This window comes from Aplysia californica, unplaced genomic scaffold, assembly GCF_000002075.1.
Source record: "Aplysia californica isolate F4 #8 unplaced genomic scaffold, AplCal3.0 scaffold00038, whole genome shotgun sequence".
Lineage (NCBI taxonomy): Eukaryota > Metazoa > Mollusca > Gastropoda > Aplysiida > Aplysiidae > Aplysia > Aplysia californica.
In genome coordinates, this window is record NW_004797308.1 from 1,586,577 (window position 1) to 1,602,416 (window position 15,840).

Here is a 15,840-nt window from a genome sequence, read left to right on the forward strand (position 1 = left end):
CCTTTCTGGTGTGTTAATTTTTTTTCCCTTGGGGTTGTTGTCCAGTGTTGTTTTTCTTGTTCTTTGTGTTTATATAGTGTAATATCATTTAATTTGATGTTCCTACCTTTATTTTTATGTGTTATGTTGGATCGTGTGCCCATCAAAACCGAATATCGACACTGGCAGGCCCCTTGTGTATGATTCCATAAATTACATGTAATATCCTGTGCTTTCTTGAATTACGCACGCTTTTTGGGTTCAAATGGCAATCTTTGGATAGGTTGACACACGTCCTATTTGTTACTTTTTGTGGTTGTTTTATGTGCCGTTCTAATTTTGATTTCATTCTGTTGTGAAACTTTTTTTATTTTTCACCTTTTTACACTCTGTGGCTACAAATGATATTCTGGTTGCTTCAGCTAAAACAGAGCACAAGAAATTCTGGTGATTTAGAGTAAGTTTCCTCTATCAACATATTGCTATACACGTCGTCACAGAGGGTTGAAAGCTTGAAATTAATGACAACTTTTATGGCAACCTTTGCCATTTTTGTGGCAACTTTTGGACCAGAAAAATGGCAACAAAAGTAGATGCAAGGTATACTGTAGTGTACAGCATGTCAACCTTCTATTCAAAGTAACATATGGTTGCTACAATGTTTTATAACCCAAAACTAATAACATAGCCCTGTTTTGTGATCCTAAAAGATCATCCCTTGGTTATAAAAACAGAAAATTTATAGATTTATGGTGTTTTTTAAGCTTTGGAAACATGTGGAACATGTAGTATAATGGCCTAACATTATTTCTAGCCCAAAATCGATTTTTCAAGCCAAAAACACCAAAAAAATGTATTAGTGCTTGCCTTACATGCAAAAAAAATAATTTTAATTGCAATGATGAAATTTAAAATGTTGCCGAAATTCTGAAGTCTGCAAAAACACAAGATGGATGTTACATTACTATTACACATTCCAAACTAATCATCCGACACCCCTAATTCACCTATCGTGAAGAAACAAAAGAATGCACAATATCATTGATCAATGTTGCTCGTCTTTCTAAGTGAGTCATATTTCATTTCCCCTACTTTTGTTTTAAATGATAAGGAAAACCAGCATCATTCATCGTGAAATACTGCAACATTTTCATTATTGATAATGACATAAAGAAGTACTCAACATCCAATTAAAAATGTGGTGCCTGACGACAAACTACTTGAGCCACAAATCCACACATTTTCATTTCATAACTTCATGAAAAGAGTCCTCTTATTTTAAAAAAGTGTCTGTGTGTGTGTGTTGTCAAACCTGCCGTCATGGCACCGAGTTTCCATTCCTCCCATTTTAAAAAAAAAAAATTTCATTGTGTAAAACGGTCACCTCTCCAACACAGCCGCGGCCACCATATTTTATCTACCAACAACCAAAAATACTCTAACTCTCTAAGATGGCTACGCGCGCGGACACTTCGTCATTAATGTTTTGCCTCCTGGCGCAGTGGACGAGCCATCATAATCCATTCATTATCTTAGTCCGTCCAATAAACTATCATGGTGAGTAGGTCACTGTTTACCCAAGTTGACCAATCGGCAACAATAAATTTTCAGCTGCTGGAGAGGGAAGAATGTGATCTGCTATAACCAAGGATGCCAAATGATTTTTTTTTTTTGGGGGGGGGGGGGATGAGCGGAGCATCACACCTCACCTAAAACAAACCTTGTAAAATCTTTAAAAGAGCAAACAAAAACATTTCTCTTTCCATTCCCCTTTCCTTTGCAAGTGTATGAAAAAAACGGAAAAGGCCGGAAAAACCGTATATTTGGCATCCCCGTATAAACCTATAAGTCCTGTCAACAACTCTGGACATCAACATTAACTTGCAACAGAAGTGCCGTTCTTTCTCCGAGTGGTAGCAACTATGGCACTCGGTCTTCCCCGTCTTGACACATTTCGTTTTATTTTACCCTTGCACTTGCACAAAATTAGCAACAACCACCCCCAGCTTTTTTTCAGCATCAACCCCCAAAACCTATTTTAATTAACCTTACAGTAGTCGTAAGCCTTCGGCCACCTCCGGTTGGGACCTCAGAAGGGAATTGTTTGTTTTCTTTACCTTGATCAGTCTTGCCCAAGATGCCCACCTGCCTTCTTTTTTTCTTTTTTCTTTTTTGCGCCAGAAGATTAGAGGTGTTACAAGAGAGTAACAAACATAAAACGAAGCAGGGGAGATAAGGATAACAGATGTTTGATAGGAAACAAGAAGCAAACAACACCAGAGCACTCGCCAACCACCCTCACACACCTGTCTTATTCAGCAACTTTTTTCCTTGACAATGGGTCTGTCGGTCGCTCTCCCTCACTCACTCACTCACTCACTCTCACACACACACACACACATCCATTGTTGAGGAGAAAAGTGGCTGATTGAGTAGGTGTTTTACGGCACTATCGACTCAATTTTGGTCAGGTAAGTGCAAACAAGTGGGGGGGGGGGGGGGGTGTCAACAAATCTGGCGCTCGCAACTGCATAAGGTCATATGAGCCCATGAAATAAGTTGGGGGGTTTTTCTCAACTGTTCACTGCACTGCCTGATTTTGGTCAATATTTCTAATAAAAATAGTTAAAATGCTAAATGTTGAGTGTAAATAGATTTTAAATTTAAAACATGTTTCTAAATACCATAAAAATTTCAAACACTTCATTTTACAATTTTCCATACAGTTACGGCCAAAGGCCTTCATAAAATCCTAAATTCTGTTGGGATCAACGACAGAAAACAGATCTTGCAATTTTTAGCATTTAAAATATTTCCTTCGGGTCTCTTTGAAGTCTAGACATTCGGTTAAGGGGATCCACTGGTCAGATCAGTACAAATTTTGAAAAAATATCAGTTTTCGGATTTTGGAGTATCTTAATAGATATCAATATCAAGGATCGATCTTAAGAAGCCTACATCCTTTATCAAACTTATAAATAGCTGGAAAACGCATTTGAGAGAGGTAGCAATGTAGGAAAATCTTCACCAAAAATTATCTCTTTGCAGTTTTCTCAGAATTGTTTATCTGACCAGGTAGCAACACTATCTTGAGTAGATCTCAGAAAATGACTGTCAGAATTGTTTCAAATTTGCACACAATCTTTTATACACATTTCTCTATAACCTTACAGGGGCATTTTTACTGTTTATGGAACACATTTTGAGTTTTAGGCCTTTTTATTTTACAAAATTTAAAAATATTGGAGACATGAATGTAGTGCATAACAAAGACTGTAAAGCTCACAAGTTAGTACAGAAAATTCATATTTGGCCCTGTAAGGTTATTCCACCTACCAACAGTAATCGGCATGCCAAATATTAGGTTTCTATCTTCAGCGCTTTCCACCAGCTGAAGCTGAAAAGTAAGGAAAATTCTGCTGGGGGTCTGGGGGCCTCTGCGGCCCCCAGCAGGGTCCAGGGACAGAGTCCCGGTGGGGGGTCAGGGGGCGAAGCCCCCGAAGAAATTGAAATTTAGTACTTTTAGAGGGTTGAAAATGGCATCTGGGAGCCTGTTTGAAGAGATTGCCAACAACCCATACTACCTATTTTTTCACCCAGATTTTGTCTTGTTTAATTTCTTCACCAATATATCTTTCCATTGCTGGCAATGTTTAAAAGCAGGTTCCCCTTCCGTTGCTACTATAATTCAATTAATTTGTCATCGCACCTTTGATACTGATAGAAGGCAAACCTGGGAATAACGAATAGATATATGTAGGCCGTACCTTCACAATACAGTTACCAGACCTGCCACTCTATGAAGCCTCAAAATTAGGATCTCAGGGAGAGAAAAATCGGGATTTGGTGAAAAAAATCGGGATCAACAGCAAATCACCAAGGTGACTGTCAAAGCTGACTTTAAAATTTTCCATGGGTGTCCATAAATTACTCGGCCTATATGCTCTCTGTGTGTCTTTGCGTGCGTGTTATCATTATTTTTTGTAAATCCCGAAGCATCACGTTAAGCACTCCTAGTCCAAAAGTCTCTACCCCCCAACCAATAAGTCCCGAAATACATGAACTTAGGTTGACCCCGTCAACGGACGGTCCCCGACACGCAGAACTCACACGGCGATATCATGTCACGTGATGCGTATGCGCGATTGAAACAATTTTACTAACAGGTCCGACTAACTGCACGTTCAAACAAAATACTCGGATGAGAAACAGTCGTTCTACTTCTTGGATAACGACGGGGGCCGACCGACCAAATGTACCAACAAATCTCTTATCCCTCATAATGCGTTTAGACTAAAGCAAAGACAACGGCCGTGTGTTAGTCTTGCCAGCGCAGTTTACATGTAGTTGTGTGTAAGGGTTAGAACGACTGTCGCTCGTCCGAATCTTCGCAATGATAATTTCTCTAGATCTAGAATCTAGACAATAAATTTGCAAAAAAAATTCTTTCTGGCAGTAATTTTCTGTCTAAGATCACATGTCAATTTACTTGATCAACGCGCAGATTCTTCCAGCCGCGGCACCAATCCGAAGATAGACAGACGGAATGAGAGAATGATAGAAAGGAGGAAAGTGGCACAAAAAGTTCGCCAGATTTTGATCAATCTGCAGGTAAAAAATGTACTGCCGACAAGCCTGCAATGAATGCATGGGGCAGAGTAGAATAATGGCCGATTGCAGGAAATGTGCAATCTGGCAGGTTTCTATAGCATAAACTATTGCCGAGAGAATTACCGTAAATATCCGTAACTTATACAAGACATACGAAGGCGAGTACGGATCTTTTGCTACGGAATTTCGGTAGTCCTACGCTGTCGCAGATTTTTACGGAGGGAGTTGATGATGATGGAGGAACAAGTATGGAACTGGCAGAAAGTACGGATTTCCGTAAAAATACGGAAGAGTGGAAGCACTGATCTTGACGAGTGTTGATGATTGACAAAATATAAAATTGGTTTTAAAAATGCTGAATCAATCCTTTATTTTTGATGGCTCGAGATGATTATGGCTGAAATCTTGAATTTTTTGCTTGGTAACCTTTTTTTGTACTATGTCACCCCCTTTGATGCAGAAAAGCAAGCTTTAGACCAAAAACTATAGCAATTGGGTGTTGACCATAGCTACACCCCCTTAAAATGTGTCTAATGGTAAAATCTGTGTCGCATCCGAAACAGAACGGCTTCTCATTTCCCTGAAGGAGGTATTTATGTGTTAGGGCCGTGTGCCCAATGCGTAAATCAAGTAAAAATGACCCTCTCTTCTAGAGAGGCCCGAAGGATTTCGCGGTCCCAGTTTGGGCTTAATGTTGAAGAGTATCGTTCGTTTGTTTTTTCCAATGGGTCTCCCACAGACTGGAAGTGTAGTTTTTTACTTTATTTTTAAAATAAGTCTGTGGGAGAATGTTCGTCGTTGATCCCAACAGAAGGGATATGGATTTCTTTGCCAGGTGATCTACCTGCTCGTTTCCTCAAATGCCCACATGGCTAGGTATCCATGCGAACACGGTACTTTTCCCAGTTTCAGCCAAGGCGTGTATTTTTTGTTATAGGCCAACTATTTTTGAGAGTAGGAGCATGTAGTTTGCAAGTGAGGTGGTGCAAGACAGAGTCAGAAAGGATAAAGAAAGATTTGAAAGGAGAATATGTCAATGGCAGTGGCCTCCGCAGAGAAAATGGAGGCTTCGGGATGGAGTCTCCTCTGGTGTGTACTGTTTGAAGATAGGGCTGCGGCGACCACATCAGAGTCTGATTTGGAGCCATCGGTGAAGATAAGCTCCGCACTGGGGTATTTTTCTTAAAGTTTTTTTGTATTCTGTTTGAACGCTTTTTTCCAGGGACCAGTCCGGGCTACGAGTAAACTGGGAACGGCGATAGTCACGTCAAAGAAGCTAGTTATGCTTTACAATCACCAAAATACACAAATACGGCGATGCCAGCTCTGTCTGAATATTTAAATTTTCCAATGAAAAGCGGTTTCTTTGTTTTTGATGGGTGTAGAAGCTTGAAAGATGTCTCGAAAACGCACGTTCACGATTGACGAAGTACTTTTTGAATTTGCGCTGGGTTGTGAGGGGAATGATACTAATTTGATGAAAGTGACTCTGAATCAAGTGCCGTAAATTCCATTGTGGATGAAAAACACTCATCTCAACTGCCAAATTTCCTTAAAACCTAAGAGTAAACATAAGAAATAGAGCACTTTGAAAAATACACCCTCATATGGCACGGCAGCCCAAGGACGGGAATAGAATCCGCGGGGGTACGGCCAAGATAAAAAGAGATAAATGTTTTGGTGTTTGTGCTTGCTTTGTCGTGTGTGGGTGATTGATTGAGTAGGCGTTTTACGGCACTATCGACTCAATTCTGGTCATTTAAGTGCCAACAGGCCTTACCAGCAAAATTGAGTCGATAGTGCCGTAAAGACTATTACATTTTTAAATACAATATTAATTTCAGTGTATATACACTGGCGTTAACTATATATATCCTATTAAACAGTCCTATTTCTTTCATATATAACTTACAATTGTTCTCGGGTTAACAATGTCAAAAAGAGTTTTGACATCTTTACATTTAAAGTGTTTTGTACGTACATTTTTGAAGTCGACACATTCCTTTGGGATGTGCCGAACTGTAAAGTATGTGTTGCACGCCACGCAAAAAGGAGCTTCCTCTCCTTCGAGTAAATGTTTGAGCGTGACTTGTGTGTGTCCTATTTTTAATCTTGTGTAAATAACATTTTCTCTTCGTTAGAGAGACAGGGGATTCCTGGGCGCAAGTTTCGGTTGAATGTAATGGAATTTGTTGTGTATTTGTTGGTTCCAAATCTGGGACCAGGAAGATGTGATGTGTTCTTTTACTTTCGGTTCCATGTCAGAGTAAGGGATTTTACTATTTTTGTTTTCAGGTACAGTCGAACCTGCCCTGACGGCCACCTGTACAAACAGCCACTCTCCATTTCCCCCCTTGCGTTTTTTTCTATATAATTTAACTGTGTAAAACGGGCACCTGTCCAACGCTGCCGCGGCCACCATATTTTAACACACAACCCCTATCACACTAAGCAATAACACCTGTCTTAGACGCAGGGTCCCCACCAAATCCTGGAAAAAAATTTCAAGACCCCCAAATTTTTTTCAAGACCCCAATTCAAGGGAAAAATCAGGCCGCTGCGCGTCAAGAATGATCCCCAAAAAAGCCAATCTATCAAAGATAAAAAGTCAAAATGTCTATAAATGAATGCAAATGTACATTTTGTAGTATAGTCTTCAAACAATAGATGACTATAATACTGGGTGACTGCCAAACCAGCTTCTCAATTTTCCAAGGGAGGGGCCTCATCCATTTTCCAGGAACATGTTACATAACAATGAAAGCGTGTGCTCCATTTATATCTAATATAATACTGTATGTGTTTGTGAATACACACACACATGTAAGTACATTATATCCAGTCAACAACATGTCAGTGTGGCACTGGGATCTTGAGAGACTTTGGTGCTTCAGTCTGTTCTTACTTATTTATATTTTCCCATCATCATATTAGCCAACATAACAAACTATAGGCCCTATATAAAAAAATGAATCCTGTTTTTAGCCTGAAAAAAGACCTAGAACAAGAAAATCGACTGTCAATAACCAATCTGGGATTCATATAATAAACGTGAGGACGAAAACCATTGCTGCAACTCAAAGTAGAGTAATAACTAGAATGGCTCAAGTACACCTATTCAGTGTGAGAGGTGTAAGAACTGGGGGGCGCAAGATGCAGTGACACTGAAAATCTGCCAATCTTGAACAGAAAGCTAATAAAATATAGATATAAATTACAATCACCCCACCCAATGAAACGCGAACACTTTAGTTCAATAACAAGGCATGACGGATCCTGATTCCACACAAGGCCTGCACCAACGCATGCTTTGTAAAGAGCTCTAAAGTAGTAATCAAAATGCTAAAAAAAACTTGCTTCAAAGTTCAGTTTTTGTCCTCTAGCGTTGCATTCAGCTCCCCCCGCCCACCCTTCCACGAGTGTATCTTATAAAGGAGTCCTATACTTCACAGCGCTCAGACCGCCGGTACTCACAGGTTCATTGACCGGTCACGAGGGCGAACCTGTCAAGACGCTTGTATAACTTCTTTTTCTTTTTTTTTTCCCCACAAGCGACAGCAGAGGACAATTTTGTTTAATATTGATTTATTTTCAAGGCGACACAGCGTTCATAATGCACAATCACACATACACTTCCGTCACAGCGGTTCAATTACGTTTCCTCTTTAGGATTCATCAACCATACAGTCTAGATAGCTGCACATTACACAGGCCCTATCCTTTCCCGACTTACCGACCCATCACAAAATTCCCGACTTTTTCCCGACCTCCCGACCCATCTCAAAATTCCCAGCTTTTTCGCGATTTCCCGACCCTGTGGGGGACCCTGTAGACGGCCACCTTAGTGACTCCATTACGTTTTGTCATTAATTGTGCATTGACCCCTGGCGTTGAGGGCGAGCCGTCCTAATCTAATCACCTGTCGTTGTTGTTAGGTAGTCCCTCCAACCGATCATGTTGCGTAGGCCCCTGCCACTGTTGACCAATAGCTACCAATTTTCAGCTGCTGGTAAGGTAAGCGTGCGATCCCTCATAACTCGTAAGCCCCTCCCAGAACTCATACACAAATTAAATCGTAAGTGAGATGAGTGGCCACTGTTTACCCAGTCAGTAACACAGTAACAATGGACGTCAACATGGACTTGTGACAGAAGCGTCGCTCGTTCTTCGAGTAGTGGCAACCCATATGTTTGTTTTACCCCAGCACTCGGTCCTCCTTTTCAGACACATTTTGTTTTATTGTCACCCTTGCACAAAATTAGCAACAAAATAAAAATAACAAACAAAATACAAACCAACAACAACAACAACAAAAACAACAATAATGCGGCTACTTTCGATTGGGAATGGGGTTTGTTTTCTTCATCTTGATCAGTCCTGCCTAAGACGGCCACCTGTCTTATACGACCACTTTCGTCCTTGACAATGGGTGGCCGTCTTACACAGGTTTGACTGTAGTTTCAGAGATTCTATGGCAAATTGGTCAACGGCTTCGTTGCCATCAATGTCTACATGGCTTGGAAGCCAAGCTATTGTAATAGTTTTTCCAGATTGATGTAAAAAACGCAGTTTAATTAAAAGTTATAAAATTCTGTTGTCGGAGGTGTCAGAGCGCTCTAAAGATTTCAGACAAGAGAGAGTCTGAAAGGATTAGGAAAGTAGACTTGGTTGATTGATCTATTATATTAAGGGCCATTTCAAAAACTGTAGCCTCAGCAGTGTAGACTGAGGCTTCTGGTTTTGATTACTTTAGACCATGCCAACCATAAAATGTAATTTAATTCAATCTAGCATGCTGTTCTATTAAAAAACCCTTTTTCCCGTTGAGACGCGAACACCCCGAGGCGAGATAAGCTTGCCTCGGAATACCCCCATTGGGATGTTACAGGGGGGGGACAGAGAGAAAAACAACCGCCATTGCCCTATTTCAAGTGACGAATGAACAGGCTCGGAAAAGTCATGCGGGGATTTGTAGGTCACATACATTTGCATACGGAGTGAAGGGAAAATGGCCGGTCTCCGTGCGAAACCGCGGGGTAGTCGTGCATTTATGATAAATTCAGCACATCTGCACAACTACTTGACACAGAAGGTTCAAATTTGAACACACACTATAACTATAGAGGAAAGATGGATCTCCTACCATCTCGGCATCGAATATCAAACTCCTTATAGTTTTCGGTGTACCCGATACGAAAGAGTTTCCGACACCAAAAGTATAGGTTAATTTATGAGTACGAACTTCGACTTCCACATATCATTAGTTTGCCTTATTTTCTGATTGGTTGCCAAGTTTCATTCACATTGGTCCTGAAATAGCGCAGAACGAGCTCGAGAAAGTTAGTCACTATCGTTCCGACCCCGAACAAAAGTTCACCAGCAAACGGGGACCAAATTTTCATCGCGCTCGGAAGCCCGGTTGGCATTTCTATAGAGTTAGCCCTCATTTATTTATTTTCCAACAGAATGGTGTATCTGTATCTCTGACACATAAAATGCAGAATTGATTGGACTTCTTCATGAAATAAATGTAAACTCTAAATTTTCAAACACTTTTTCTTCTCCTTTGTGATTGTTAGGGAGGTGTGGGTTCTGGTGCTATTTTTAAAAACCAGAAAAAATAGGTCACACCTCAAGAGAGTTTGACAAATATGAAATCTATTGGCTAGGTTCCTTTTCCATTGGTAAATGTGTATCTGGAGCAGTTAGATTATTGCAGGATGCTTGAGGATATGGAGCACTCCTGAGACTCAAACGACAAAGCCAAAATAGGCAAAATTCTGGGGAGTTAAGGGTAAAACAAAAAGATATGATTCAGACCACTGAGTCTCATGATAAAAGAAATGAGCAGCACTTCTGTTTAAGTTCATGTAAGGCGTCCATTGATTCAGATTCAGTGCTTCCACCAGCTGAAGCTGAAAAGTAAGGAAAATTCTGCAGGGGGGGGGGGGGGGCATAGGCCCCCAGCAGGGTGGGGTTTCAGGGGTCGAAGCCCCCGAAGAAATTGAAATTTAGTGCTTTTAGAGGGTAGAAAATAGCATTTGGGAGCCTGTTTGAAGATATTGCCTACAGCCCATAATATTTATTTTTTCACCAACATTTTGTCTTGTTTGACTTCATCGCCAGCATATCTTTCCAATGCTGGAAATGTTTAAAAGCAGGTTCCCCTTTCATTGCTACTATAATTCAGTTAATTTGTAGTCGCACCATTGACAGCAGGACCTGGGAAAAATGAATAGATGTACCTTCAAAATACGGTTGCACAGCGTATACCCACATTTTTTCTAAATTTTCATGTCTGAAAGTCGCCTGTCACAACCTCGGAACACCACTTCGAATTATTCTTGATTTTATACGTGGTGCTCACTATGGACGGGATCGGCCGTTCGGGCTGATCGCCCAACTCGATCGCCTCAAAAACAAACGTGATTATTTTCAGTTTCAAAGCAAACACGGTTGTTCGACCGAGTCGGGCGATCAGCGCAATCGGCCGATTCCATCCGTAGTGGGCATGACCGTATCAGCATATATTTCTTTCACCGCGGCCCTTATATTGCGTTCACGTGCCGTAGAATCTTCGCATTGATAATTTCTCTAGATCTAGATAAAATTTGTGAAAAGTTTCTTTCCGGCAGTAATTTTCTGTCTAAGATCAAAATCAGTCTTGATCAACGCGCAGATTTTCCAGCCGCGGCAACAATCCGAAGATAGACAGAAGGAATGAGTGAATGACAGAAAGGAGGAAGTTGGCACAAAAGGTTCGCCAGATTTTGATCCGTCTGCAGGTAAAAAAATGTACTGCCGACCAACACGCAATGAATGCATGGGACTGGGACATAGTGGTAGAGTAAAATGTCCGATTGCAGGAAATGCACAATTTTGCAGGTTTCTATAACGTTAACTTGTTGCCGAGAGAATTACCGTAAATATCCGTACCTTATACAAGACGATACGAAGGCGAGCACGGAATTTCGGCAGTCCTGCACTCTCGCAGTTTTTTCTACGGAGGGAGTAGATAATGATGGAGGGACAAGAACGGAACTGGCAGAAAGTACGGATTTCCGTAAAAATACGGAAGAGTGGAAGCACTGGAGATTGTCTGCAAACCATAACATTTATTTTTACACCAACAATTTTGTCTTGGTTGATTTCTTCACAAAGATCTACATAATATATTTCCATTGATGACAATGTTTAAAAGCAGGTTCCCTTCCATTGCTACTATAATTCAATTAATTTGTCATCGCACTATTGATAGATGGCAAAACTGGGAATAATGAATAGATATGTACCTTCACAATAAAGTTACGAAGCGTATACCCTAATTTTCCTTAAATTTCACGCCTGAATGTCGCATGTCACAACCTTGGCACACCACTTTGAATTATTCTCGACTTTAGTAGTTTTAGGCTCGTTTTAGCATAAATTTCTTTCATCGTGGCCCTTAACCGTTCCCATGCCATAGAATCTTCGTATTGATTATTTCTCTAGATCTAGACAAATTTGTTTTTTAAAAAGTTACTTTCTGACAGTCATTTTCAGGGATGTAAATGGCCACTTGAAAAAAATCTGAAAATGTATTACATAATCCCAACACCAAAGTGGGAGCCTCTACGGCTGGGGGGGGGGGTCCCCAGAAAAAAGGCATACTTTTACCCTCTTTTCTTTTCGCTTCTTTTCTTATAAACAATATTAAATTCATAACTGACCTCTTTCTCTTGTTCACATTCGTTCTTCCGAAAACTTTCAAACACCGCAAATGCACGGGCACAGCCACAGTCATGGTAAACAATCAACTATCATGTACACAGGCCCAAAATCTAGGCCTAGATCTAGATCTACGAACGCCATCGGCCAGCTCACCATCACTTCGATATTTATATCTCTAAAAGCTCAACTCGTCTTTGCTTATTTTTCCATAAGTAATTGCACATAAAAAAATTTGCAGAGGGCATTTTTTAAATGAGCCATTGCCATTCCAATTGGAACCTGTTTTTCGGTGTAACATCCATAAAAATAAACCGGTTTGTTTCGGTCATCAAGCTCCATGGAGGCCGCCATTTTTTCTCCCTCCGATTGTAAACACATTTGATTTGTATGCCAGATAGAATACGATCTAGACAGCATTGCCCTCACTGACCAAAAAAAAAGGTCTACATCTAGACCTTATGTGCTTCAATATTAGAACGCAAATACACAAGAAAGAGGAATTCTAAATCAGTTTTGATATTCAATGCACTCAATATGAAACCTGGCAAATATTAGTGCTATTTTAAAACTATTGGCACAACAAATTTCTGAACAGCTTTCCGATTTTTTTCCTTGGAAAACTAGGAAACATCAGACCTTTAAAATCATTGTACTTCCGATTTTTTTCATCGGAAATTCTTGTCGTGTGTATAGAAGTCTTGACAGCATCATACATTATGCGTGTGATGTGAGAATAAACAGTGGGTGGGTGTTTCCATGCCTAGTTAATGTGTGAGAAGGACTTACACGACTATTTATATAGTAATAATATGCGCAAGACGAATGCATCACGCAATTTAGTTCCACTACAGTAGGGAAACTTTTTTTTTACTTTTTATTTATATTGATTTCTTCCTTTTGTTATTGGGCCGTGTTATTTTTTTTTCAAAGCAGGAAGGGTTTAAAAATCTGAAATCAGAGAAAATCTGAAACATTTACATCCCTGAATTTTCTGTCTAAGATCACAAGTCAATTTACTTGATCAACGTGCAGATTTTCCTGCCGCGGCAACAATCAGAAGATAGACGGAATGAGTGAATGATAGAATGGAGGAAACTGGCACAAAAAGTTTGCCAGATTTTGATCAACCCAAAGGTAAAAATGTACTGCCGACAAGCCCGCAATGAATGCATGGGGCATAGCGGAATAATGGCCGATTGCAGGAAATCTGCAATCTGGCAGGTTTCTATAACATTAAATTATTGCCGAGAGAATTACCGTAATTATTCCTAACTTATATAAGCACTAGATGACACGAAGACAAGTACAGATCTTTTGCTACTGAATTTCGGTAGTCCTACGCTGTCGCAGCTTTTTACGGAGGGAGTTGATAATGATGGAGGAACCAGTACGGAACTGGCAGAAAGTACGGATTTCCATAAAATACGGAAGAGTGGAAGCACTGCAGATTGGGTAAACACAACGACTGCTCATCTCACTTATGATTTTTGTGGGCAGGAAACTCCCTATTCTGCCACCATGACAATAATCCTGTGAAACAATTAACCCGCCTGGGGAACCTAGACAATCCAGCCAGACTTACATCAAAACTTTAACTGGCAACATACTCACCTGGTAGGGAAGTGATTTATTCAATGATTGCTTTCTTTCTGTAGATGCTCCTCCATACCGTGTCTTTCCAGCATAAAATGAAGATTCCCCAAAACTGTCTCCAAACAAAGATGCATCGTTCTGAAAGTTGACAAAATCATCACATAACACTGTGTTCCGGCTAACCCACTTACTTGTCTTGAACCAACTTTCTAGATTCAGATCATTACCCATCATATTTATTTTGTTCATGTACTTATCACAAAATGTAAAATTGAAAGTTCACACACAAACTACTAGACTCAAGGTTCCCACTCATCAAGGAGAAAGAATTTCCTGTTTCTTCCCCAGCTTTCTCCTGGATTTTGTACCATTTTCAAAGGCTATTTTTTTACATGACAGACAGGAAAAAAAAAAAAAGAAGTGCAAGACAAAAGTCCCAACATGCCAAATACAGGGTTCATTTTTGCTATGAATGACTATGGGTCAATTGACCCACTCAGATCAAAATCAATGGGTCAATCTTGTGAGTGATGGGTCAAGTTTGTAGGCAACATTCATGGAGTTGTTCTTGGTTTGTTTTTGTATCAGTTAAAGTAAAGGGGGCTCTTGTGGCCTAGAGGTTAAGGTGTTTGCCTCTCATTCAAAGGTCCTGGGTTCGAATCCGGGTAGTGACCGAAACATTTTCTTCTCTAAATTTGTCTCTTTTCACCTCCTTTCCTGCTCTCTAGCAATGTTCTGTCGTCTGCTTTCGTCTCCTCTTTCTGCCCCCACTCCCTCATCTCCTTTGTCCCCCTCCTCTGGGCTTCTGATTCTTTCTACAACCTTTCTACTGCTACTCCTTGGTTTCTTCTTACTGCTGTCTTTCAGCCACGCCCCTGATCTTCTGGTAGGAAAGATCTACACCTAGCCTTCTCGGACAAGGGCGAAAAATCTCAGAGGGCCCGTGTGCAAGTTGCGCATGTCAAAGATCCCTTGGTGGTCTAAAATCGATAAAAGAGTAGGCTTCGGCCGCCACCCGGACAAAATTCAAAATTTCCTACCAACTGAAAAAGTTAAATGTGTCCCGCACACTCATATGACCTTATGCAGTTGCGAGCGCCGTAAAACACTTACAAAAAGCAAAAACAAAAGGGTGATTTATTTTTTTTTACTACATCTTTCTTAGTTAATATTTTCCTCCACACTGAAGTTTTGCGCTTAAAATTTGTACACAACATATGGAAGTCAAAAGGAATTTGTCTGAAATTCATTTTTTTTTTAATCCGTTGAATAGTTTTGCTGTACACAGCGCATAAAAGACTTCATAACCAAGGCATATGTCTCATTCAATGTCACCTACCCTATCATGTTCGCTACCGCCCAAAAGGTAATTTACTATCACCCATCCAATGAAACGCGCACACTTTATTTCAATAACACTGATTTGCAAAGTATGAGGGGTCCCGATTCCACACACGGCCTGCACCAACGCGCGCTTTGCACAAAACTAATCAAAGTTCTGAAATGTGCTTCCAAGTTTTTGTCCTCTGGTGTTGCCTTAACCCCCACCCCCCCAGATAGTATCTTATACCCCCAAAAATTCAATAATCTCCTCCTCTATGCCGTAGTCATATACTTCGCAGCGCCGTTACTCCCACCAAAGTATGCCGTTATTTATGATGCGAACGCGCGCAGGTTCAGTGACCGGTCACGCCGGCGAGCCAGACAATCTAAAAATCGGACGCTTGTATTTTCTTTTTTTTCCCCACAAGTGACAGCAGAGCGACGAGTCCGAGTATTTCTTACATTTAATTTGCACGGCGACATTGCGTTTATACTGCACAACCTGCATGCCAAAAATGTTGCGTTATCAGACAACTGCTGGCAAACTTCTCGGTGGTAACGAAAGCGAAAGTAGATCTTGATTTTCCCGATCGAGCCTCGGTGTCACATAAGATTCCGCCTGCC

The 15,840-nt window shown here is 40.6% G+C and overlaps 1 protein-coding gene across 6 annotated transcripts in view; it reads right to left on the reverse strand.

Annotated features, from left to right (window-relative positions):
• Positions 1–15,840, reverse strand: part of LOC101858246 (nuclear pore complex protein Nup153) — a 148,071-nt gene that overhangs the window by 86,504 nt on the left and 45,727 nt on the right. For all 6 annotated transcript variants that reach the window (XM_013091512.2, XM_035973961.1, XM_035973960.1 and 3 more), the window contains one exon: positions 13,912–14,031. In XM_013091512.2, the coding sequence (XP_012946966.1) occupies positions 13,912–14,031 (120 nt within the window). The remainder of the gene's footprint in view (positions 1–13,911; positions 14,032–15,840) is intronic.